We start from the raw sequence: 26346 nt of genomic DNA, 5'->3' as shown, positions 1-26346 counted from the left end.
GTTTGGAGCTCTGAAGCAATTTTGTGTAAATCTTATATTGCATACCATCTTTGTAGCAGCTGTATGCTTGGTATTTTTATAGATTGCAGTTATCTTTGTGCAGCTAAACTTTTAGTTATGTCTGTTGTAGATCGATCACTCGGGTCTCCTGTCCTGGACCTGAAAGTCACAGGGAAACACCACATATCTGTTGTCACAACAAATATATTTTGGTACAATTTTCTTTAAATCTTTTACTAACAAATCTTAAGTCTTCATAAAGAGCTGTTTCTAATAGTTACTTAGATCTTTGGTTGTTAGAACAATTATTTTTCACTATTCCAAAAAGTAGTGAATGAAAGCTGGAAATAGGCAGTTATCAAGTCTGCGGACTGCCAGGAACCCAGTGATAAAGTATATTGCTTGTATTTTCCAACGTTGCTGAGAGGGTTCCAGTCCAGTAATTACATCCAACGCAGTTTGCTGAGAGTTAAACTGAAACCAAAACTGCTACATTACATTTGAGAGAGCAGATAACATTTCAGGTAGATAAGGGAAGGCTGGTTGGTGCAGGGTTTGGGGGGATTTGAAGAAAGCATTTGACACAGTTAATCATGTTTGTTATTTAGCATCGATGACCTTGAACTCAAAGAGAAATGGACCATGGATGTAAAATATGTATGTGTATATGACCCCACAGTGCTGTGGACAACCAACAACACTTGTCCAGGAGGTGAGGAGGACACGGGAAACGTGTGTGTGTGTGTATTGTTTATAACTCACCAGGATTTCTGAATTACATACAAACACTGCATCCTAATGATGTTTCAAGCTCCCACCTCTATTTGGACATCAGTTTATTAATGTTGTGGCCCTCTGTTGGTGACGCACAGCCAAGCTGTGTATAGAAGACCAAACCGAACTCTATGGATGTCACACAGCAGGCAGCGAAACTGGGGCTGTTTTTTTCAGTAAATTCTCATTATGAATTGCAACATTTATGAGTAATTACTGAAACTAAGTAAATGTCTATAGTGCCTGTCTTCCAGTCTGACCCATGGCCATTTGCTCAGTCGTCCCATTCACTCTCCTTCCGGTCAATTTTTATTGCTCCACTATCAAATAAAGGCCAAACAGTATAAAGATTTATTATTTTAACATCAATGCTCTCAGTAACATTATTGAAACACTATTTACAGTCGTGCTTTTAATTGCTTAGTTGTTGTTGGGGTTTTTTAATTTATAATCAACTTGTCAGTTTTTGCTAAAACCTTATTGCTGACTACTTGATAAGCACCATATGGGATTTCTTTTTTCCAAAGCAGGGCTCAGTAGAACTAAAGATACCTTTGGAAGAAAACTTAAGGACAGAGTTCCCAACCTGAAGCAGAGGCTTCTTCAGTATTTAAGTAAATCAGTGAACGTTGTCAGTCCTTCCACCGGTACACAGCAAACAGTAACTACTGACAGCTAAATCTGCACACTTCATTTTCCAAGGTGTAAGGAAATACATTTTTAAACATGGTTCAGTGCAGCAAACTGAAGCTGTCCGTGGCAGAGGCTGTGTCATCATTGATTTGAAAGTGACCAATTACATTAGGACTCCTGTCCATTTGAGCTCCGCCCTCCACACTCAGATTAAGGGATCAGAGTTACCTGCAAGAGGAATTCTGCTGCCGTCCTCACAGCAGATGTGTGATGGCGTCTCTGTCTTCATGGCAGCTGAGCTCTCCATGTGCGGATTGTCGAATGATTGCACAAGAAATGTAATTGTGTGAGAGCCGATGGACACCTGCACCAGCCAAATAAATGATATGCTCTTAATTTGACATGAGTAGATTGCCCTTCAGAAGGATGCAACCCCTGACCAGATATGATTTAGATTCACAAACAATGTTCAGTTAAAAAAGTAGCAGTGATGGAGAAATTAGACAATATCGTTGCTTGAAGGAGCAAAGCTTCCAGGTCTGGTCTGGAGCTCCAAGCCTCACACTCGCACACATACACGCACAAGCACAAATCCCATTATAGTGCAGCTAATTATTACTCTGTTGTTTTGCAGAGAGGTTACGGTGGTGTCATCTGCATCCACAGAGTGGCTGCGTGACACAGTATTTTACTATCACATTATCTTATCATTCTGTGAAAAATGACACCTCATGTTTGTTGGTTTGTATCTCGCTTGCATCTCGGTTTGACTGATGTTTGTCTGTAGTGTTTCTAAAACATTGTTTCACTTTTCACAAATTATATGAATACAACTAAACCTGAACATTGAGTGACCACGTTTTTTTTCCCGTTTGTATTAATTGAGGTATTGCCTAATGAGTGTAAAGTGATTGACCTTGGTGCCATTTACAGGATATTAATCACTCCACTATCACTTATTGCTCAGCATGGTGTGACATAACAAAAGGTTGGGTGTAGCCATTGTTCACAGTTATACAGACAGATAACACTGCTGCGTTAATTATTAAAAACATTTATTCATTTAAAGTCATTTGTACAGTGTGAACCCAGCTTTCGTATTTAAAAATAGCCTCCATCACCACTGGGTAAGAACTCAAACTCAGGCTTTTTATTTTCACAGTGGGCTGTATCGGTGCATCTCTTCACACAAAGACACACACGGATCATTCATACTCACACAAAAACATGGATTTCCCATTAATTGTCTGAACTGCCCTTGCAGACATTCACACACTTTCCTGTAAATGTTTGCATTCCAGCTGAACACACTAAAAGCAGGGATCACTCCTGCGACTCCTACAGAGTCTGCTCTGTGTTATCAGTTTACTCGGTCTAAATTTCAAGATGTTTTTCTGCCAGCTGTCTCTTCTGAGTACTGTGAATGAAATGCAGGCTCAGTTACATTTTAAAGTGCCTAAAATTTGAATTTGTAATATGTTTAACTTTGACAATTAGATCTCTGACATTAGAATATGAGGAGCGGGACGAGTGGGTATCAATTGTTTTAGTATATTCTAAGATTCTGCATTTCCCACCTTAAAAATCTACTTCCTGTAACATCTGCAAAGCCGGTGTGTTTGTGATGCGGAAGAGATGGAGCTGAACTTTAACAAAAAACGAGCTGAAAAAACATGAATACAAAACAAGGCAAAAATGAACAAGGGTGAAAACTAAACTAAAACCCGAACTGGGAAAACTAGACTGTGATGACAACAAAAAGACATGAACATGATTCAGAGCAGGAGCATGCGAAGAAGTGTGAGTATAAACACAAACATGAAACGTGAGCATGACCTGAACAGAATCATGGGATACCTGAAGGTCTGACACAGCATGAAAGGAGGAACACAGACGACCCAAAAAAATAACAGAGGAAGACAGAGGACTTAAATACACAGGAGGGTAATGAGGGAAACACCTGGGGAGACACAGCTGACACTAATGAAGCTGAACGCCACAGGGAAGCAAAACTAACATGGAAACACCAGACTCTTCAAAATAAAACAGGAAACATGGAGAGACGTACACATGACAACACAAGCTTGACAAGAACATGGAACACAGGGAGGGACTAACACACAGGCTAGGGTCACCAACTATCCTCCATTTTTGCACTTGTTGACGTGTAAAAGCCTATATGACATTTTTTATTTCACCATTCGGCGAAATAAAGGCGTCGTTTAAATATGTTAAAATTGTCTTTAAACAAACAGTATTATTAAAGCTCTTCATGCCTGGCCAACTGTCTCTTTTTCAGAAGTTAAAATATGGTCACCCCAGCACAGGCATTACTGAGAACACTGAGGACAAAACAGACTACAGAGGACAGGAGAAGACTCATAACTCGGGAGACATGGATGAGACGAAAACTAGAATAAAACTCAACTAAATCCTAACTAATTACAACAAAACAAGAACTAAACATGTTTCCAAGATAACATGAGGAATCAAAAATGCAAAATAAACTCAAAACGCTGGTTCACAGAGCCAGTCCCCGACACTTCCTAAGGTGCACAAAGGCATGGCACAGCTATGTTTAGAGCTGTCTCCCCATCAGAAATGCTTCTTGATTTCCAGTTCATAACAGTCGTCTGCTCTAACCCTTACTGTCCACATCCTCCCTCTACTAAAAGTTGCGGGTTATCAGTGAGAACAAAGGTCAAGGGTGCAGCAGGCATCGGCAGATGTGTTCATACTTGAAAGAATGACTTCATCGTAATTGCTGTTAATAATTACAGTTGTGATAAGTGGGAGAGATGGCATTTATTGGTGGCACAACCGCCTGAGACCCCAGTTGATTTCCAGGATCTGGAGCAGGAGGAAGAGACGGTGGAAGCTTCGACACAGACAGAGACGCTCTCAGGTATGTAGGATGAGCTGCTCTACATATACGTATGTGTTGGAAAGTAAAGAGGGAACTGCTGGGGAAGTGAGGACTGCTAAAACTCAAACCAAACTTCTCTGGTGTTTCTTCAACCTGACAAATCTCACCCTCTGGGACAACGCACATTCTGACCTGCCTTATGTGCTCTGTCTTGTATTTGGGGGTCTGGACCTTTGCTGTTTTCTGTTAATGTGCTTTGATAAGTGATGTTCAAAGGAAAGACAGGATCCTTTTCCTAACCTGATGTGATTAATGGACCTCAGAGCCACACAGAGCGGAAGCAGCAAAGGCGAGATGATGCGCCCGGCAGCTCAGCAGTACGTGGTGACCAGGCCGCTGTACTCGGAGGAGTCCTTCGCTCAGGACCATGAAAAGATCTACAGGCACCGCAAAACTATGCTGGACCACGTCAAACAGTATTTCACGTAAGGAACATGTCAGAATGCTTGTTGTGTTTTCTGTGTAGTTTCTGTGATGACTGAATATAAACCTAAGTTCTAAATGATGACTCTGCATAGGCTTGATGAAATGAACTGTGGTGAATTCAGCAACAGCCTGCTCGTATTTCCACCAACACTTAAAAGGTTCAGCCTTGTTTGGCTCAGTTTACACAGGTTAAGTTTATAGTGATTAAGGTCTGACGAGCCACTTTATCTGATATAAAAACATTATGTGCTATGTAAGACAAATATTAGGGTTCATTTTGAGATTAAAGTCAAAAGATTAAATATGAAATAGTATTTTGAGGGGAAAAAGGTGGAATGTGGAGATTCAGAGCTCCTCTAACCTCTACAAAATGCCTTGTGAAAGAACTTGATCAGCTTTCTTATCGTGTCTTGTGTTACAACATACATCTTTATTGCGCGAGGGTGTAACCATCGCTATCATTGGTCCACTGTCACCTATTTCATTTTCTTCCAAGTTTGTGTGTTTTTTCCTTCCGAGCAGCTTCCTGCACCATCTTTTCCTCATACTTATCACCACACTGTGTTCATCTGCTGAAAGAGAAGTGCGATTTCACTCACTCATCTATACAAAACATTTTGCAGAGAGTAGAGGGCAGTTTGTCTTGAAACAACCATAATCTCCACATTTCGCCATTTTACTCAAAATAGATTTTTGACTTTAAGCTCGAAATGATCAGTAATCTTTTTTCTTAATGTGGCTCTAATACTCCTTCATACTTATGTTTATTATATGTGTGTAAAGGCTGTTTGAAGCAGTGTTTGTCTATCTTTATATTAATGATGCTTTAATGCTGTGATCCTCAGTGCGACATTAGACTACACATGTACACAATATCAGTTTTACTGTAGTTTCAAGACTGAACATTTTTGAAAAAGGAAATCTAGATTATTATTATTTTGACCCTACACGCACTGGCAGTGTTAGTCCATTTTCATCACCGACACTGGATTGGCCAATCAAGCCTCTTAATGCAGCCGGGGCCTCCCCTCTGTGCGCACACACGAGAGGCAAGAAAGTGGAGCAGAAAAGCAAAGAGAGGAAAACTGAATAAAACTCAACAAAAATAGATGCAGCAGAATGTGTCAGATTAACAGATATGTTAGCTGTCGGTGCTGCTGCACCAGCAACAAGAAGCCCTCGCAGTCTCAGGAGGTTGCTAGCACGAGCCGTGGAGAAGCACGGGAGGAGTGCGGCTCCTTTGACCATGAGCCGCTCCTATTCGCTAAAGTGTAGCTTTTAATTGTCACATGCTACAGTGCAACTAAGAAATAACAACTGTCCCAGCCTGATTAAAAGCTTTCAATATCAGTCAGAATTACATATATACATAATGTATGCATGCATGGCAGTCTCTCTCTCTCTCTATCTATACACACATATATATACATATATATGTGTGTATGTATGTATATATAGACACACAAATCCCCCCCCCCACACACACACACACATATATATATAATTTTATTCTACTTATTTATTGAGTGATCACGATGGACCGATTTTTTTGTCCCAGTCCAGCCCTGAGGCAGATCACAACTGATCTGACATCACTGATGTCCATAACCTTTAAATGGTGAAAGACTGGCAGGCCTGTGCCTTCTACAGGATAATGTGGGTGTAACTAAATATGTGGATGGATTTATCTTAAGACAGTCATCTAAATTAAAATAAGATATTCACTTTATATTGTGATTAGTATTTATGTGATATTAAGTAATGATGATAATGATAATAGGGCTGTACTTAAGCTCCTCAATATTTGTACTTTTTAATCAGTTTAAACAATTTTGTGAAGCATAAAATGTAAAAAGTGGTTACTCTAGTTTTGTTCAAAGCTGACATCCATCATGAACAACCCACATCACCCACTGCATGAGTATGTGAGTGGGCTGAGCAGCTCCTTTAGTCAGAGACTGAAACACCTTCGGTGCAGGAAGGAGCGCTTTCGCAGATCATTCATCCCAACAGCAGTTAGACTCTACAACTCCTCAATCACGATGTCATAAGTCACTGGACACTGTGAACATCCACGGTCACCACTTCATGCATAATGGACCTTCCATGTGTATGGACATGTGCAGGTATATATGTATGTATATGTATACATATGTATATTTAGTGTGTACATGTCTATAAATAGGAATAGTAGTGGTACAATAGCTATATCAAGCGATATAGTTTATGTCTTCCATATTTCCAACCATATCCATAATCACATACTGTGTATGCTACCATTGTATATAGTGTATTATCTTACTTTTTTCATTGATTGTACTTATTTGTATTTTTTTTTGTATTTCCTTCTGATATCTGTACCTGAGCTGAGGTGACGCAAAAATTTCCCCGTCGTGGGATCAATAAAGTCTTATCTTATCTTATCTCTTATCTTATCTTATCATTTTAGATGTGACGCTAAACGAGCCAAGAACACAGCTCTGTCTCTTCTCCCAGTCATCGGCTGGATGAAAGCGTACCGATTCAAAGAATGGCTGCTGGGTGACATCGTGTCTGGTGTCAGCACTGGACTGGTGGCTGTCCTGCAAGGTGAGTATCAACAAGAAAGTTACAGCCTCTGAAGTCTTTTGAAATAATAATAATAATTGTGCAACTTGGGCCCTATCTGACTAAGTGTGATAACCAGTGATAACAGACAACTGTGAGAACCTCTGCACTCTTATCTGAGCTGTTTAAACAATAGTGAGTGTGCTTAACAGCAGCTTTGAAATGAGGAAATAACCATTTGATCGCTTGCTGAATTCATAGGTTTGCTGACCTGCAAATACATGTTTGTCAGTATAGATGTAAAAAGAAATTAGGAGGAAGGGTTCTTTAACCTTTGTGTACTTTATTTACTTATTGAGTGCCCAAGGATTTACTGTACTGGTGTTTCTGTCTTGCAGGTCTGGCCTACTGTTTGTTGGCCTCTCTGCCACCCTGGTATGGACTCTTCTCCGCCTTCTTCCCTGTTATCATCTACTTTTTCCTCGGCACCTCCAGACACATCTCAGTGGGTAAGGCCATCGTCCATTTCTATATAGCTGCTCTCTAAATGTTAGAATGTAAATATATCTGCCATCCTCCTGTCTCCATGAAGGTCCATTTCCAGTGCTGTGTCTGATGATTGGCTCGGCGGTCACCAGGCTGGTCCCAGACGAGGGGCCAGCGTTCAACATCACGGGGTTTGAAGGCCTGACCAGAGACGAGCAGAGAGTGCTGGTGGCCTCTTCTGTGACCTTCCTTGCCGGTATCATGCAGGTGAATCAGCTCACCACAACCAATAAGTAGCTCTAGTCAACAACTGAGTCACCTTGTCAACAAGCATGCTTTCTGAGGATCAAACACAAGCCTGTAGAATCTCAAACATATGTTTGTGGTTTGGAAACAACAAAAAGCTTTGTGCCCTTGACAGAAAACAGAAGTTGTATTTCGTCCTTGCACATTTTTAATAAGGCTCCTTGAGAGCCGTTCATCACAACTTCATTTGTGAGCTCTAGCTTTCAAAGGAGCATGCCTAGCTCCATCTTTCCATCAAAAAGTACTACTTAGCGGCAAATGTAGGATAATAGTGTGAAGCATGCAAACACTGACAGCTACTGAAAAGAATAGTTTGATATTTCAAAACTTTATATTGATTGCACTCACATTTATCCATTTAAGGCAATAGTTAGCTAGCATAGCTTGAAAGCTGGACACACCAAGAAGTCTGTGCTCCCTGCATGTTTGTCTGTTTAACAACTTTTTTTGTTGATGATTATTTCTTGAAATACATTTTTTGGAATAGGAGAAACAAAACCAAAATCCCAGTCAGTGAGCATAACAGGCACTCATAGATGGACTTATTACTATCTTTAAGTTTGTTAGCGTTGGGCTACGTCCACACTCACCCGGATAAATTTGAAAACTGTGGGGGTTTAAAAGCGCTCCGCGTCCACTCTATCGTTTTCAGTCGTTTCTGAAGAGCTGTTCATCCACACTGAAACGACTGAAACGCTTACGTTCCAGTCCTGCGCATGTGTGAAACACAAGAAGATTCGACCTGCTTCATTTCTGTCTGCCGCTTATTCACTTTCCGGCTCGTTGAAACGTCGCGGCAAAATGTCGAGGAAAAGCACCGAGTTTTTTAAATGGACTAACAATGAAGTGGAGTTGTTGCTGCGAGTAACACAAAAGTACAAAGTTGCAAAAGCGAGTGAGAATTAAAGAATGTGAAGAAAAGCTATCTGGAGCACGTACAGACTGATATTAATCTTTAATAGGATGTCAAAACTGAGAGCAAACAAAACAACTGCTGTATAATGCTCTTCGCTATCTTAGTTTAATTGGTCACATGACTGCATCGCAGGACTAAAATGTGTCATCGTTTTTGAAAAAGTTCGCTGTCCACATTGCGATGCGAAAACGGCATTTTCAAATGTATCTGCTTTGGAGAGCGTTTTCAAACAAAAACATATTGGTGTGGACATGGCCTTGGACTGAGGCAGGATAAGATAAGCATACTCCATACAAGAAACGTTATTACCTGCAGAGAGAGTCACAGAGCAATGAGGATATATGATATGATCATGTCATATTTGACCTAGAATCTCACTCTTACATTTCACATCCGCCTTTCATTCAAGCTGTGTTCAATCTTTAAAGAAAGTATTGGCAGGGAGAATGAGTGGCCTCATTACAGTAGTTAGAAATATACTGTAGTTTAATGTTTTGTAATAAACTCAAGTTATTCATGTTACTCCTATGTAACGATTGTGTAACCAAAGACAGGATCTGTCATGCTACACAAAATCAGATTTTTCACTGCACTGCAAACTTCAACTACGGTTATAAATGAATACATACAAAAATACAGCATTATTCTCTTGAAAGGAAACACTGCCCAGAGAGTGAGCTGTGTTGGCGGAGGCTCACACTCCCTGGGTGCTTCCTGTTAATTATATGTACAGTATGATGTTTAGTCTTAGATGGTTCACTTAATCAATTATGTGATTTGCAGAAAACTGGCAGTTATTTTTATATCTGTTGAGAGAACTGAAAAATGTAAGCATTCATTAGTCCCAACTGGACTCTTACCAGTACTTTCAGGGTATTTTTGTAATACTAATCACACAGCCTGCTTTTATTTGTCAGAGTGGTACTTTTACTGTGTGTTAGTTGTTTATCTTAAGGATGTGAATACCATACCAGATTATGACATATATGCTGCTTTCTGCCAATCAAACAAGCAGCACATTGAGATGAACAGCTGTTGTCGACCTGTGATGTGGTAGTACACAGAGGGACGTTACAGGGTTTTCATTCCTAAAAGAAATTTAAAAATGACCTTTTTTCTTTTTCCGGCAACAAGCAGTTTAATAATACACGACTTTGATATATTTATCATGTTGGGTTTTTGTCATATTTTTATCTAAAGGATTTAATCTGTTTGTGACTTCTGTCTCTGGCAGCTTGCGATGGGCGTTCTCCAGGTGGGATTCGTTGTCATGTACCTTTCCGACACACTTGTGTCAGGTTTCACCACAGCTGCTGCAATCCACATTCTGGTGTCGCAGCTCAAGTTTGTGTTGGGGCTGGAAGTTCCAGGTATCAGTGGGCCGCTGTCACTCATATATGTAAGTAAAGGACAGCTTGAAGCTTGCTCTCTGTTCATCACAACAAGTTGTTTATCTGCTGGACTCTGGTTTCATTCTTCAGACCTTGGAGATCATCTTTAACAAGATCACCTCCACCAATGTCTGTGATGTGGTGATCTCCATAGTGATCATGGTGGTGGTGTTCATTGTAAAGGAGATCAATGACCGATTTAAATCCAAGCTGCCTGTGCCGATTCCCATAGAGGTCATCATGGTGAGCAACACTGCAAGACTCCTGACATTTTTGCATATCTCGAGGATTTGAAGGCTTGTTGGTTCCATAAACAATAACACTGATATTTATTACACTGATTTTGGCTCTTCACTTTAACGACTGTGCTCAGCAGGTGAATAACACTCATTAAAGTGATTAATGTTCATTTATGGGCCAGAAAAAGATTTCACCGAGAGATACCGGTCACAGGTTCACACCTGCAGTTAATAAATGCTCTCTGACTTTTGTATTTAAAAGAGTAATTAGCTGTGATTAATAATTTGTCATTTCTTTCACAGACTGTTATTGCATGTGGAGTTTCATATGCGTTCGACTTTAAGACAAGATATGGCATTGATGTTGTTGGTTATATTCCAAAAGGGTAAGAATACATCAAGCTTACAATAAAACGTGTCGATTGTTTTATCTTTGCTGTAAAAGAGTCAGTGCAGAACATTAGCAGCAGGAGTTATCAATGACAAACTGTACTTCCCCTGTAAGATTATACTGTTGTTTTAATATCCTGAAACTGTACATAACTCATAAGTACATAAGAAGTTATCCAACTTTATCAGGTGATAATAGCTAAAAGCTAACATTTTGTTTTTGAGATTGCAAAAGTGTAGAATCAGAAAGGCACTCAAAGAGAGGTCAAACCACTTCCACAACAAAATTATAGTTCTAAAATGCAACATGCAAACTTTACACATTTTATGTCTCTTTCTGCTTTGGCCAAAATTAAATCTTTTTTGATTTGTTTGGTCTGCGACCTACTGTCACGTGCTGGCTGTGTGAAGCAGACAGGAGAGGACCCAAACGCAGACCCAATGGATTTCGGTTGCACTATGTCCTCACAGTGTACAAACGAACTATTTACAAATGTACTTATATACATGCCATCCCGGTCAAGGCCGAGCCAGATGCAAAGGCCGAGCCGGGGGGCGGAGGCATCAGTCTGCCAGATGCATTACTGGCCCGAACGAGTCCCACAAGACGAAAGGACCGCAACTGAGCGGCCCCTCATGGTCAGCCTGCAAGTCGCTAGGCTGACCGAGGAACAACGGCTACCGCTGATGGGCACCCAGCACCCACTCCCCAAAAGAGGGGCTGGCTGCCACGTTCAAGCGGTAAAACCATGTAAAGGTGGTAGCTGAGCACCACCGCACAAATTGCAGAGAGGAAGGCGCCCCTTCACAAGGCCCAGTAGTGGCCACCCCACGGGTCGAGTGGGCCCACACACCCGAGGGGTGTATAAGCCTGCTGGATTGCCTTTACCACCCAGAGGGACAAGCGGGACTTGGACAGAGGCCTGTCCAGGATCCCGGGATTGAAAGAAACAACCAGTTGGTCCGTTGTCCAAACAGCACGTACGTACAGCACCAGAGCTCGGACGGGGCACAAAGCAGTTTCTGAGCTGCCTGTCGGTCCAAGCCTTCCGTGGGAGCTGACTGCAGCTCAACCAACTGGGAGAGGTGGGAGTCCTTGAGGGCTTTTGGCAGGGTTGGGCCAGAGGACCACCCCCTTCCCATCTGGTAGCCACCTGCAACATTCACTGTGGACCGACAGTGCCTGGAGTTCACTAACTCTTCTGGTGGATGTTATGGCCAGAAGGAAGGCGGTTTTAAGTGATAGCCACTTTACCTCAGCTTTCTCCAGAGGCTCAAAGGGAGGGCACTGAAGGCCACCAAGGACCAGGTCCAGGTCCCAAGGGGGAAGCAGGGACCCTGGCCTGCGAGCTGTTAGATGCTGGGCGCCCTCAGGAACCACAATATCAAAGTGCTATCGGTGTAGCTGAGTGCTGAGTGACCAAGGCAAAGTAATCACAGCCACCATACCACGCAGGGTCACAACTGTTCTGCTTGCCTTCAGCTGGGACTTCAGGAACTGCTGGATGGCATCCACTGTCGCACCATGGGGGTCCAGCCTGTGGACCGCACACCAGGAAGGGAACAGTCCCCAGTGATAGTCGTAGGCAGCCCTGGTAAATGGTGCACAAGATTCCTGCATAGTGTTCACGACTGAGTCAGGCAGCCCTAAGGCGCGGAGCCTCTCCCTCTCAGAGGCCAAGCCGTCAGCCCCACGGGGAAAGGGTGGAACAGCCTGGGAAAGGAGGTCCCTACAAACTGGGAGCTCCCAGAGTGTTCTGTCCAGGAGGGGTGGGCTTGCTGGGAACCAGGGCATGTGGGGCCACCAGGACCAGCCTTACCTCCTCGGTCTGGACTCGGTGGAGGGACCAAGTGGAGGAGGGACAAAGGAAGGAAGGCATATAGGAGGGCCCGGCGCCAGGAATGCGCCAGGGCGTCCCACCCTAGAGGGGATTGTCAGCCTTCAGGGAGAAGACTAGAGGGCACTGTGTTGATTCCCTGGAGGCAAAGAGGTCGACCTCTGCTCTCCCAAAATGGCCCCGGAGTTGTTTGAACACCTGTGGGTGGAGCCTGCCATCTTCCTGGGTGAGGAGCCTGCAAACCAGGGGCCCATCCTCCTCACTTTGAGGGGGTTGCCTCCACTGTGTGCAGCCACAGCGTCTACAAAAGGCGCTGCTGGGGCTGGAGATCTCCAGGGCCCCAAGTTGGAGCCTCGGGGCAGGTTGTGGCACAGAAGCTCTGGGCCTCCCCACTCTTGCTGAATGCCTGCGCAGGCCCCGTGCCATCTCCTGAGCAGCACAGCTATTGTCTGCAACTTGCTGCAGGAGCTGGGCCGAACATGGCTGTAGGGTCAACTGACAGCCTCGAGAGTCACCAGAGGAGAGGACGGACTCCTCATCAATGTCCTCCTCCTGATAGTCATCCTCCACAGGCCCAAGCTTGGAGGCAATACGCCAGAGGAACACAGCAGCTTCTTATTGCCTTATAAGTGAGATAGGGGCTAGGTAGGGTCCAGGGAGGCTGCTGAGACAGGCTCCCACACTGCCACAAACACACACCCTCACACAGTAACACACATAGGTACCATACAGTCAATCACACACGCACATACACTAGTTGTGTATGTAAACTGTGGGGCGTAGCCGGGCTAGCCGGAGTATCTTAAAGAAGTATCTACACGCCACGACCAAGGGGGAGGGTCATACCCCGTACATATGGAACATGTAACAGAGTGGAGAGATAGTCTGATGATAGAGAACAGGAAATACAAAACTAACTAAACTTGTAATGTACATGAAACTAAACAGGCTGGTAGGCAGAACACATGGTGGGGAATGAGGGAGACAGAGCCTTAAATACACAGCACAATATCGAGAGAGCAGAAAACACATGGGGAACACAGCTGAGACAAATTAGACATGATGAGAGGGAAGATGAGAGAGAGACACAGAGGGCAAAGACACAAGGGGGAACCGAATAGTCCAAGAACTAAACAGGGACTATAAGAATACTCAGAATAACTACGACTGTGAATGAACCTGAACATAAACCATAATACAAAATATTACTAGAATACAAGAAAGTCAAAATGACCCAGAACCATGACACCTGTATTTTGAAACAGTAATTAACATGGTAAATGGACTGGTTCTTATATAGCGCTTTTCTACTCATCTGAGCACTCAAAGCGCTTTACACAACTTGTGCATTCACACAAGCACATTTTTTCTAAGTGCTTTCTAACTAGCATTCACACACACAGCTAGGAATCGAACCACCAACCTTCCGATTAGTAGACGACCTGCGCTACTGCCTGAGCTACAGCCACCCCAACATAATATTACACTTTAGCTAAGGGTCCAACATGCTAAGGTAAGGGTCTGAGTTCTGGGTCTGAATTGTTTCTTTTATCATTCGTGGCTGATCCACCTGACCGTGTCCATGTTTAGAGACACAGTAATCTGACAGACTTGTACCGTTTCAGGTACGAGGCGCCAGTCGCCCCAAACCCGCAGATCTTCCAAGAAACAGCAGTAGAAGCATTTCCTATAGCCATCGTGGGTTTTGCTGTGGCCTTCTCTGTGGCCAAAGTTTATTCTATAAAACATGATTACACCATAGATGGAAACCAGGTGGGTAACAACTCAGCGACATGTAGGTTAAAGTCATGTCAGGACTTCAGTGTGATTTTATGCTGAGGAGTGTTTTTATCTCTGTGACCCGGCTACAGGAGCTGATAGCCTTTGGAGTCAGCAACATCTTTGGAGCTTCCTTCAGGTCTTTTGCAGCGAGTACAGCTCTTTCTAGGAGTGCAGTTCAGGAGAGCACAGGAGGCAAAACTCAGGTAAACTAATGTAGCTGATGCCGGATCCATCCATGTCAGGCAACACTTAACAAATACACGTGAGTCGTTACTGAAGGATGAGGGAGAAAACCCGATAATATCAGTGGAAAAGCCTGTGTGTTTGTCACTCTCGCCCAAACTCATCACAATAACATTCCCACACTAGTGCACCAGTCACACATGAGGCATCACTGGTTGTGTTGCCACAGACGGAGGCTGTAGCTTTAGTGTTTGTGTAATTATTCTTACTGTCAGAACGGGGAAACAAAGGTAACACGCTGCAGGTTAGGATATACTTTGAACGCATCACACGGAGAGATAAATGTGGATTTTTCACACATCGCTTTAAAATACATTTAAAAAGTATTAGGAAGAGATGATTAATGACCACAATGACCAAAAGCAACAGTTACAGCAAGCTACACCACTTTCATTACATATGGGGGGCAGACGATTGTAAGCTCTAATAATACATCTTACTACAGTAACATGGGTGCTGCTGCAGCTCAGGTCGATCTCTGGCTGCTCCAGTGTGCATGCCACAAAACATCCTTGGGTAAGATACCAACCCCAAGTTGCTCATGTGAATGTTAGATAGAAAGCACTTAAACATCAAAATTCTTTCTCAGTAACAACTCACATTTTTGTACACTTAAATAAACGTTTTTCTTTTGGGGGAGAAGAATGGAAAGTATTCTGTTTCTGTCCAAGAGTTAGACTTACTCACTGAGACATCTTAATCTGTATGGTACTTTCATAAATTTAGCTTCAGACAAAGACTTGAGACAGCTATCCTCTAACAATTATAAAAATCAAGTATAACTGTAAAACTAGTAGGTTTCAGGGTGAGTGCAGGTTTTATCACTATCCAACAGAGGCATTACAATTTAAGGAGAAATATTGTGCTTTTTACTGCACGTCAGCTCTTGGACAGCAGTGTAAGGTCACTTTAAACTAAAAATATATAAGTAATATATAGAATCAATCAAATCAGCCTAAAATATAAAAACTTTCGGCTTACAATCACAAAGCAAATTAATTTAGGCAATTCGGTAGTGCGAAAATACTTTTTTACATAATTTCCAAGGTACTGATAGTTTCTGATGTTTTGTGATTTGTGATGTTTGGTAGGCCAGCTGTATTCTGAAACAAGCATTATATGAAAGAATGGAACAAATAAACAATATGATTTTTACCTTTTTATGAACATATTTTTACAGCATAACATATTAAAAAGTGTACAAGAAATTCATTAAATTCAGAGTGAGTGACCAATAGAAAGGCCAGCCAACAGTGACCTCTAGTGTTTAGAGGAGAAAAGTGTATAAATCAACTAATCTCATAAAGTCAGTCCTTTTAAATCAGGTAAAATTTGCACAAACTCACAGAATTTAGATTTTCATCACATGTGTGCTGTTTGTTTTCAATTCTCTGCGTCTTCTGTCCTTTTCAGGTAGCTGGTTTACTGTCAGCTGTCATAGTGATGATTGTCACATTGGCTATTGGATTCCTGCTGGAGCCCCTACCAAAGGTATTTACACCAGTATCAGCTCCCTGTACCTCTGACACGCTGTATACTTTGGGAAAGCCGATCTTTGGTCCTCTGCTTTAACAGTCCGTGCTGGGCGCCGTGATCATCGTCAACCTGAAGGGCAGTCTGATGCAGTTCAGAGAGATCCCATATCTGTGGAGGAGGGACAAAGCAGACTGTGTAAGACCTCACAAACTTTCAGTACTTATAAAGACCATATTTGGTAAAAAAGGACACATGGCCTCCTTTTAGTAAACAACATGTTTCTTACCACAACAAGGTGGTGTGGCTGTCTAGCTGCATTGGTGCCTTCTTGCTGGGGCTGGATCTGGGACTGGCTGTCGGCCTCGGTGTGGAGCTGATCAGTGTCATCCTCAGGACTCAGTTGTGAGTCGTACAATGTGAACATGTAACTGATTACTGTTGTTATTTAATAACTATTGTCACGAGGTTGACAATTATGGCTTTTAGATATATTCTGTCAGCAGTTAGATAAAATACCACGACAGTGAGTACAAACACGTAACTCTGATTCTTTTAAATGATACAGTAGTTTGCATTAGACCTTTCATCATTGTATCATCATTATTGTGAGCATGTCATGTTTGCTTGTTTGTTTGCTTCAGTCCTCGCTGCAGTCTGCTGGCCAACATAAGGGGCACTGATATCTACAAAGACCGAAAGGACTACATCAACGTAAGTTAGCGTGTGGCCCTTCAGGGGGCTTCAATTTACCTTTAAAATATTTACACAGGTGTGGGGATATTATCTTAGGTCGTGCGTTTGGATTAGTTGTACAGGCCACAACAAAATGTATTGTATTGTAATTATACAATGACAGCATCAGAAAATTAAAATAATGATTAAACCAAAGGGTATGAGAAAGTCTCTTTAGTAGGCTATTAAAGAATAAAATAATATAAATCAGGCATGATTTTGTGGCGAACACAGAAAGTCCTGCCTCGGTCTGAATGTATGTTTATGTAAAGGAAAAATGCACATTTGTAATGTGCAAAAACTTTTATTAGAGGCTAGGATACATGCAGAGCAATCAGCTCAGTTACAAAATGTACATACTCAGCAATGAAACTGTTATATAAAGGTTTGATGTAATGTTAAGATCTATAAGAACCAGAGAAAACAGTGGAGATTAAAGGTGCTAAGAGATGTACTATGCCTCATTTACACTGTATCTGTGAATAAGTGTTGTGGTTAAATGATAACATAAAGGATAAATAACAACTAAGCACTTGACTGTCTTCAAAATGGCCAATACAAAAGCAGCAGTATTACTAATTACAACTAAAAATCAATGAACTTTCCATGGAAAGTGTGCTCTTGCCTTATCATCTGGTAGTCAGCCCGTTAGTAGAGAGTGCAGTTATATTTCTAACTAAATTCCGTCAGGGTGTGTCACAGCCAGGCGGGCCGGTGTGTCTGCAGTGTGGACTAGGGCTGGGTATCATCACTGATTTCTAGATTCGATTCGATTCGATTTGAATCCGTGAAATTTTTCCTCAGATAGTCAGAAATATTATAATTCTGATCTTTTATCAGTACATATCCATATTTTTATATCTATAAAAAGAAAGCTGACACTTATGAGACTTTATCAGAGGTGTGAACATCACAGCAGATGCCTATGTGTCAAAGTAACTGAGCATAAAACACAGAAAAACACAAAGGAGATTTTCCTGGCCTGGCTTTTTATAGCAGATAACCTTAAAAATATTCTGCAGTAGATCAAAAACAGAAGAAAACCATGAATCAATTCAATTCAATTCAATTCAATTCAGTTTTATTTATATAGCGCCAAATCACAACAAAAGTCACCTCAAGGTGCTTTATATTGTACAGTAGATCACACAATAATACATACAGAGAAAAACCCAACAATCATATGACCCCCTATGAGCAAGCACGTTGGCGACAGTGGGAAGGAAAAACTCCCTTTTAACAGGAAGAGACCTCCGACAGAACCAGGCTCAGGGAGGGGCGGGGCCATCTGCTGCGACCGGTTGGGGTGAGAGAAGGAAGACAGGATAAAGACATGCTGTGGAAGAGAGACAGAGATTAATAACAGGTATGATTCGATGCAGAGAGGTCTATTAACACATAGTGAGTGAGAAAGGTGACTGGAAAGGAAAAACTCAATGCATCATGGGAATCCCCGGCAGCCTACGTCTATTGCAGCATAACTAAGGGAGGATTCAGGGTCACCTGGTCCAGCCCTAACTATATGCTTTAGCAAAAAGGAAAGTTTGAAGCCTAATCTTGAAAGTAGAGATAGTGTCTGTCTCCTGAATCCAAACTGGAAGCTGGTTCCACAGAAGAGGGGCCTGAAAACTGAAGGCTCTGCCTCCCATTCTACTTTTAAATACTCTAGGAACAACAAGTAGGCCTGCAGTGAGAGCGAAGTGCTCTAATAGGGTGATATGGTACTACAAGGTCATTAAGATAAGATGGGGCCTGATTATTTAAGACCTTGTATGTGAGGAGCAGGATTTTGAATTCTGGATTTAACAGGAAGCCAATGAAGGAAGCCAAAACAGGAGAAATCTGCTCTCTCTTTCTAGTCCCTGTCAGGACTCTTGCTGCAGCATTTTGGATCAGCTGAAGACTTTTCAGGAGTTTTAGGACATACTGATAATAATGAATTACAGTAGTCCAGCCTGGAAGTAATGAATGCATGAACTAGTTTTTCAGCATCACTCTGAGACAGGATATTTCTAACTTTAGAGATGTTGCACAAATGGAAGAAAGCAGTCTTACATATTTGTTTAATATGTGCGTTGAAGGACATGTCCTGGTCAAAAATGACTCCAAGGTTTCTCACAGTGTTACTGGAGGCCAAGGTAATGCCATCCAGAGTAAGAATCTGCTTAGATACCATATTTCTAAGATTTTCAGGGCCGAGTACAATAACCTCAGTTTGATCTGAATTAAGAAGCAGAAAGTTAGCGGCCATCCAGGTCTTTATGTCTTTAAGACATTCCTGCAGTTTAACTAATTGGTGTGTGTTACCTGGCTTCATGGATAGATAGAGCTGCGTGTCATCTGCATAGCAGTGAAAATTTATGCTATGTCTTCTAATGATGCTGCCTAAGGGAATCAACGTATGAACTTTACCTGATGCTGCTGAAGTGAAGCACAGCAAAGTTACAGAGGTTTGATTACAGACACAGCTGAGAGTTTTGCAATTTGGCATCATTTTAAAAAGTTTAAATCTCTTCAGTACTGAACAGCAGAAATGAGACTTTCTTATTGGAAGTCAGTTAAATTTAAAAGAAAAAAAAACAGCGGCTGACAGCGCTGTAAACAGCGGTAGACCGGTGCATAATAAGCAAGCGAATAATGTAGAAAACAGATTTTTAGATGGGAAACTGTTCTTAAAGTACACTGAGACAGAGAGAGAGCGGTGCATGAAGTGTCATTTTACCGTGGTGGAAGCAAAACAGCAAAAGTCAGAGGGAATTCATGACGATGTTTATGTGAAGCGAAATGTGATGCTTAGTTTGGATCTTCTCAAATTTGGTTGGAGAGAGACAAAACTGCAGCTTCAGGATCTAGCGCACAAACAGACCTAAACACAAAGCGAGGACCCGCCGACGCATCAGAATCTGTAAGCTGTTGGCTTTGAGCCCCGACGGCGTGTCCGTGTACGTGCCGTGGGGTGAGAAGCCGACAGCTCACTGATTCTGATGCGTCGGCGGGTTGGCGCTTTGTGTTTAGGTCTTTCTGCAGAATCCGTGATCCTGCTCTCGTTTACGTTTTTAGCTGTTTGGTGGTTGTTGAAATTTTGTGAGGTTTAACCTGAGATTCTGGTGTTTTAAGGCAAAATAAATTTATATTTAAAAATTGATTTAGGATTTTAATGAATCGATATCGCGTTATTCAAGCTAGAATCGATTTTAATCGGAAAATCTATAATCAAAACCCAGCCCTAGTGTGGATCCAAAATCAGACACGGGAGAGGAAATGAAGTAAAACAAAAGGCGAGCCTTTTATTGAGGCTGATAACAGAAATCAAGTCAAGTTGGGAGAAAAAACTAAACTAAAACCTAAACTCACCATGAAAACTATGACCAGAAACATGAACATGGACCTGAACAGAAGCATGAAAACAATCCTGAGACTTGCAGTGACATGACGCAAGATAAAAAGAAGACCTGACACTGAACAGAGAGAGACAGAGGAAACACAGAAGGGTAATGAGTGAAGTAGAAACACCTGGGGAAACACAGCTGAACGCCACAGGGAAGCAAAACTGAACACACTGAACATGGAACACGAGACTCTTCAAAATAAAACAGGAACAAGAAAAGACCGTACACATGACAACACGGAGCACACTGCCATGAAACACATGACATACTGGGGAGACACGGAAAACCAGGAGAACCTACACAGACAAAGACGCATAGAAGAAACATAAACCAGACTAAACACTCAACCAAGACAAACTAATAATAATACTAGAACTTAACATAGGTCATAAGTAATCCCAAATACAAAATAACTCAACTATACCCTTAATTTAAGAATAACATGAATTTAACATGATTTTAACATAAGAAATCAACAATGCAAAATAACTTGAAACATTGGGTCCCAGCCCCTGACAGAGTGCAGAGCGCCCCAATCCAAAGTCCATTGGCGTCCCCCTTTATCTGTTCTTGGTATTTATATTCTACAATAATCCAGAAGGAAAGCCTTTTGGATGCTTTGATAATAAATGTACCTGACAGTTTACCAGCTGATTTTCAAATTGAGATTTTTACATGCAACATGTGTAAAGATCAGTGAGCTTTTGTGTGCTACCTGTAACTACTTGTAACTTGTAGAACATATATAATATTGATAAAAAAGAAACCTTTATGCTGCTTGATTTCACAGCTTCCCTTCTTTTAGAGCTCTGGGCTTTTGGTTTAAATACACTGCAAAACAGCTGACATCAAAAAAACATCATCCCATTGGCTGACACAGTCTAGCACCAACGATCATCTCCTTCACCATTCAATATTTGTACCCTTATTTAAAGACACTAGTCATTGATTTTGATTTTGCAATACTTTAAAACTCTTTGCAGATATATGAGCCAGAAGGAGTGAAGATCTTCAGGATCCCATCTCCAATCTTCTTTGCCAACATTGAGTTCTTCAGGAACAAGCTGGTGGAAGCTGTAAGTCACATCTGGCTTCAGTGGAACTGTTAAAGAATAAAAAGCTTCCGTTTGGATCATTTAGTTTTAAAAAAGCATCTTATTCCTCGCAGCACAATAAAATAGATGGAGTACGATCTCATCTCTGATCTGATACTATCGCCTATGATTACTTGTAATAAATGACACACTTACTGTATGTCTTCCCAGGTCGAGTTTAACCCATTACGGGTGTTGAGAAAGAGAAATAAAGCACTGAGGATGATACGGAAACTTCTGAAGAAGGGCAAGTTGCAGTGGACATCTGTGAGTATCGAGGATGAGCTTGGTTTTGATAGTAACGGCACAAATGTTTCCTGTGCCGACACATTAACAAGGCAAAGAAGCCTCATTTACTCATTTTTAATATTAACATTTGCTTCTTGCTCTGGTCTTTCAACTCAGTTTAGGTCAACACTGTAGATCTGCATTCTTAGAAATGTACAGAAAACAACAGTGATGTATTAAAGGACTGTTGTATTGGCAGTGGTATGATATAAAATTGGTGGAGAAAAATGACAGTGTCATTTGTACAACAAACAGTCCAAGGTCCAGCATCACTTATCTGAGACATGAGCGACTGCATGAATGTGATGCGAGGTAGAGCCTGGTGATAAAGCGATAAAAATTAATATTGTGCAAAAACGTTCCTCGACTGCAGTATGAAACGTGTTCAATGTAAAGTCAGTAAGCTCAATGCATCTTTGTTTCAACAGACAACATGAAAGGCAACAACAATTAACAACAATATTACTCTTACTATACAATAGTACGTAGGAGTGCGAACGAAAAGATAAAATGACGACAAAAACTGTCAACGAAAACTTGACAAACAGCATTAACAAACAAAACACAGCCAAGGCTCAGAAGTCAAGCACATCGCTGAACAACTCGAGCGTGTTGAGAAATGTTTAATATTTATAAGGCTTGTAATGTGTGAGTTTGTCTCTGGTTTAAAGCATGTCTACAACTTAGCTCAATCAGTCACGACATTAATACGAGTCTTGTGCGAGAGCAGAAAGGCTCATTACAGATTCATCATGTGGAATGTGTTTCTGTGTAGAAAACATATTTTGCTGTTATAGATCGGCTTCCTGAATACCTCGTGTGGACCCATAAATGAATCAGAGGACGAGAGCAACATGGAAGAGCTGGACCAACCGACTGACTTCAAAGACTTTCCTGCCCGGATCGACTGGAATGCCGAGCTTCCGGCCAACATTGTGGTTCCCAGAGTTGAGATTCACAGCCTGGTCCTGGACTTTGCCGCTGTCTCCTTCTTAGACATCTCTGGACTGAAGGGACTCAAAGCAGTGCGTTTGTATTCATGCAGCAACAGCAGCAGCAGCTGTTTCACTCTGGCTCTGTTTAATTCATTTTTCTTTGCAGTTGCTGAAAGAGCTGATCCGAGTTGAGGTTGAGGTCTACATTGTGGCGTGTGACCGTAAGTATTAACGTACACAATTTGTATCAGTACCTGTATTAGTTTAGTAATCATGTCAGCCACAGCACACGGTGGACATTCTTGCTTGAATACTAACCTAAACACCTGTCACGTAATCAGCTGGATGTTTGTCTGCCATATTTGGACCTTCTGTTGCAGCTTACATCCTGGAGAAACTCCATGATTGTAGCTTCTTTGATGATGAAGTTCAGTCTTCAATGTTCTACCTGACACTGCATGATGCCATGCTGCACATCCTGGAGAAACATCCGGAGCCTACTCAAAAAAAATCTGATTATGAAAAGGTAAAGAAGAGCAATAAACACAATATTCAGGGAGTATTTTACATATTACTGTTGTAAATATGTGCAGAATAGTATTACACACTAGTATATTTCAGGGTTTTTATAATATAAAGCACCTTGAGGTGACTGTGCTGTGACTATAAATACATTTAAAAAAAAGAAACTCGATTGAATCTGACGTTCTTTATGATGTTTTACAGATAATGACAGGAGTCACAGTTCATCACCCACCTGGCAGTTTGAGGAGCAGAGACAGAAATGTAGGTATCAGCCTCAAACTGTGCTTTTCATTGTTTATGGTCTTTGAGAAATAACTTTCATCTGTTTTACTGGTTACAATACAGAAGCCAAAAGCAGAAAAAATAAAATCGGATGATTTATTTTCAAGTCTTAATTGCTGATCCTGAGGTTTTAAAAGTAAAAAAAACACACACATAATTTTATTATTTCTTTAATCTAGATCATTGTTTTAAAGTGTAAATACTCATTTTAACAACAGCAGCCTGATGTCCAAGAGAAGTCTTTAATTTAATAACTGATAAGCTTTATAACACATGCAGTCCCATGAAAAAGAGAGTTTTCACAGGACTATATGACTACTGTGAAAAACTGAGTACATCTCAAAACTAGTACACAGCCCGTAATAATGGGGTTCCTGAATTTCATGCTGCAAGATAAAGAAGAAAAATCATGGAGGACAACAGTCATGTGATCTGTCAGTCCAAACGAGAAACAGCAGCCCTGGGGTGGTGCCAAGAAACGAGACAGGAAGAAAGTGATGAAACAGTGATAGAAGTCGCTTTAATGTAAGATGAGACTGACTGAAACATGACTGAACGTGAGCTCTTCTCCCACAGGCTTCACCTGCACAAACAAAGTTATAACTTCAGAGCGAGACGATGATGACTAAGAAGGCCAAAGACGAAAAAGATGAACCTATTAACCACGCAATCACACACACACGCATATATCTGTGTGTGCATGAGTGTCTGCTCAGAATTAAGGTAGAAGAAAATTGTCCTCCGCAGATTGTTGACAATCAACAGCAGTTCAGGGTTAATAGGACGTTTGTGTGAGTATGAATGGTGTGTGTGTGTGTGTGTGTGTGTGTGTGTGTGTGTGTGTGTGTGTGTGTGTGTGTGTGTGTGTGTGTGGCTTTTACTGCAATGCATGAAACTGCATTGATTCTATTGCTTTTTTATACTATACATTTGTATAGATTTGTAGACAATTACTGTATAATTTATTTTACATGTTGTTTATTTTCATTTTCATGATCGTGAGGATGAATTTTTTGCAATGGTGTTCTCAAAGTAATATTACTTTACTCTGAAATACTGGAATAAATTTTTTACTCTCTAAATATTGCCTTTTGATTGCCTTTTTTAATCCATAACTTTGCTACATGTTATTATCAAAAGATAATATGCATTAAAAAGTGCAGTGTGCATTGTTGTAATTATCTTAACTATTACTATCAGCTTTACTGTTATCCAGAAATGATTAAAGCCACAGTATTGCTCTGGACAACATGCTACTTTTGTTACCATGACTACTGCATATTTTGCCTCAATAAACAAACTCCATAATTTAGCTGTAAATCCTTCACATTGTAACAAAGCACATCGCTGAAAATAGTCTCCCATTATTTCTATATTTTATTCTCTAAGAGAGAGAGATGGACTATCAAAGGTTCATGATGGTCTTTTTACCTGTTTCACGTTGTTGATGCTAAATTGAGTTTTAAAATAGGAAATGTAAGAAATATTTCTCTCGTTCTCGTTTCTAGAATAACTGTGAAAAGTGAATTTCAGCACATGCAGCTAAGGTTTGTGTGAGTGTTTCGCCGAATGAGCAAACATGTCAACAGGTGAGAAATCCTCGTGTCCTCGTGACCTAACTGCAGGTCAATAAAGAGAAAGAAAACAAAAGGAGATGACAAAGTGAATAAAAATCTGTGTGTGTTAATGATCGAGCTGAACAAAGATAAAACCAACATAGTGATGAGATTAACCTCAGATTTCAGATTAGATAAGCAGACAAAGGTTCTTTTAGGAATCTGCTTTGTGAATCTCCTGAACTCGTAAACACCTCGGCATTTTTTTATTTTGTGACTTTGAATCTCATGTTAAAAGCTTTTTCACATTATTTTTGGTAGGTGTCATTTGCAATCTGAAGATTTTAATTTGCATATGCTCAAAATATTTTAATTATTCAGTTGTTTGAATTTTTTGATGGTATTTGTCCCAAATTAAAGATTCTGATGGCAAAAAAGACTAATAAAAAATATCGCGGTTTGTGTATAAAGCTAAGATTTCATGGCAGTTATAAATGTTGAAATTTTGCACCATAAAAACTTTATGCAAATTATTAAAGTTAAGTTGTAAATGTTTTACAAACTGGCTGATATGAGATGGACTAACCGATGAGAAAAATGTTCAACAAATAAAAGAGAATTAAAATACCTTACCATATTCAGACAAATCAGCACAGCTAATATCAGACGACGTTAAAGTAGTTTAGTATATCAGTGTTAAGTTGTGTGAGAATGCAGGACTGAAATAGACTGTTGACATGGGAGAACCTGGGAGTCTCTGCTACATAAACGCACTGAGGTATTGCATAAGGTAAAAAGGTATGAATTTTGTTTTTACTCAACATAATGGAAAGTGTTGTTAATCATAAAAAATGATAATGATAATAATGATGACTCATAAAAGATAATACAGACTGACTCACTGACCTTCACATCTCTGGTCTTTTCACAGTTTAACCCGAGACAGAAAAACCTTGGAATGGCTTCTTGCCACATCAAATAAAATCTCTAATTGTCCTGTTGAAATCTGGCACTAGATAAGATTTAAAAAAAGTTATTGATCATACATAAGAGTCATAATAACGAGCAACAAGAAAATGTGCGTCAGCATAATAGAACTTACTTTGATAGAGGATGGCATTATAAGCATCTGCTAAACAAACAGTAATTCATGGACAATGAGACAAATTTAG

The 26346-nt window shown here is 40.9% G+C and overlaps 1 protein-coding gene across 1 annotated transcript; it reads left to right on the top strand.

Annotated features, from left to right (window-relative positions):
• The first annotated feature begins 4267 nt into the window (after window positions 1–4267).
• On the top strand, window positions 4268–24614 carry LOC120434013 (chloride anion exchanger-like). Its single transcript, XM_039601368.1, has 21 exons — window positions 4268–4312; window positions 4597–4758; window positions 7209–7348; window positions 7705–7815; window positions 7899–8059; window positions 10249–10413; window positions 10496–10648; window positions 10948–11030; window positions 14498–14645; window positions 14744–14857; window positions 16311–16388; window positions 16473–16568; window positions 16669–16775; window positions 17015–17084; window positions 21478–21570; window positions 21760–21855; window positions 22674–22901; window positions 22978–23032; window positions 23192–23337; window positions 23538–23597; window positions 24195–24614. The coding sequence occupies exons 2-21, from the start codon at window positions 4628–4630 to the stop codon at window positions 24219–24221; spliced, it is 2262 nt and encodes a 753-aa protein (XP_039457302.1). The 5' UTR covers window positions 4268–4312; window positions 4597–4627; the 3' UTR covers window positions 24222–24614.
• Window positions 24615–26346: the final 1732 nt, after the last annotated feature.

Source organism: Oreochromis aureus, linkage group 17 (assembly GCF_013358895.1).
Source record: "Oreochromis aureus strain Israel breed Guangdong linkage group 17, ZZ_aureus, whole genome shotgun sequence".
In the NCBI taxonomy this organism is placed as follows: domain Eukaryota; kingdom Metazoa; phylum Chordata; class Actinopteri; order Cichliformes; family Cichlidae; genus Oreochromis; species Oreochromis aureus.
Note: the sequence above shows the minus strand (reverse complement) of the source record. Positions and strands in the feature narration are given on the sequence as shown.

Coding starts and splice junctions, on each gene's coding strand:
- LOC120434013 (XM_039601368.1), top strand. CDS start 4,628: ATGATGCGCCCGGCAGCTCAGCAGTACGTGGTGACCAGGCCGCTGTAC. Junction 10,414..10,495: donor GGCCGCTGTCACTCATATAT/GTAAGTAAAGGA, acceptor TTCATTCTTCAG/ACCTTGGAGATCATCTTTAA. Junction 21,856..22,673: donor GCAAGTTGCAGTGGACATCT/GTGAGTATCGAG, acceptor TTGCTGTTATAG/ATCGGCTTCCTGAATACCTC.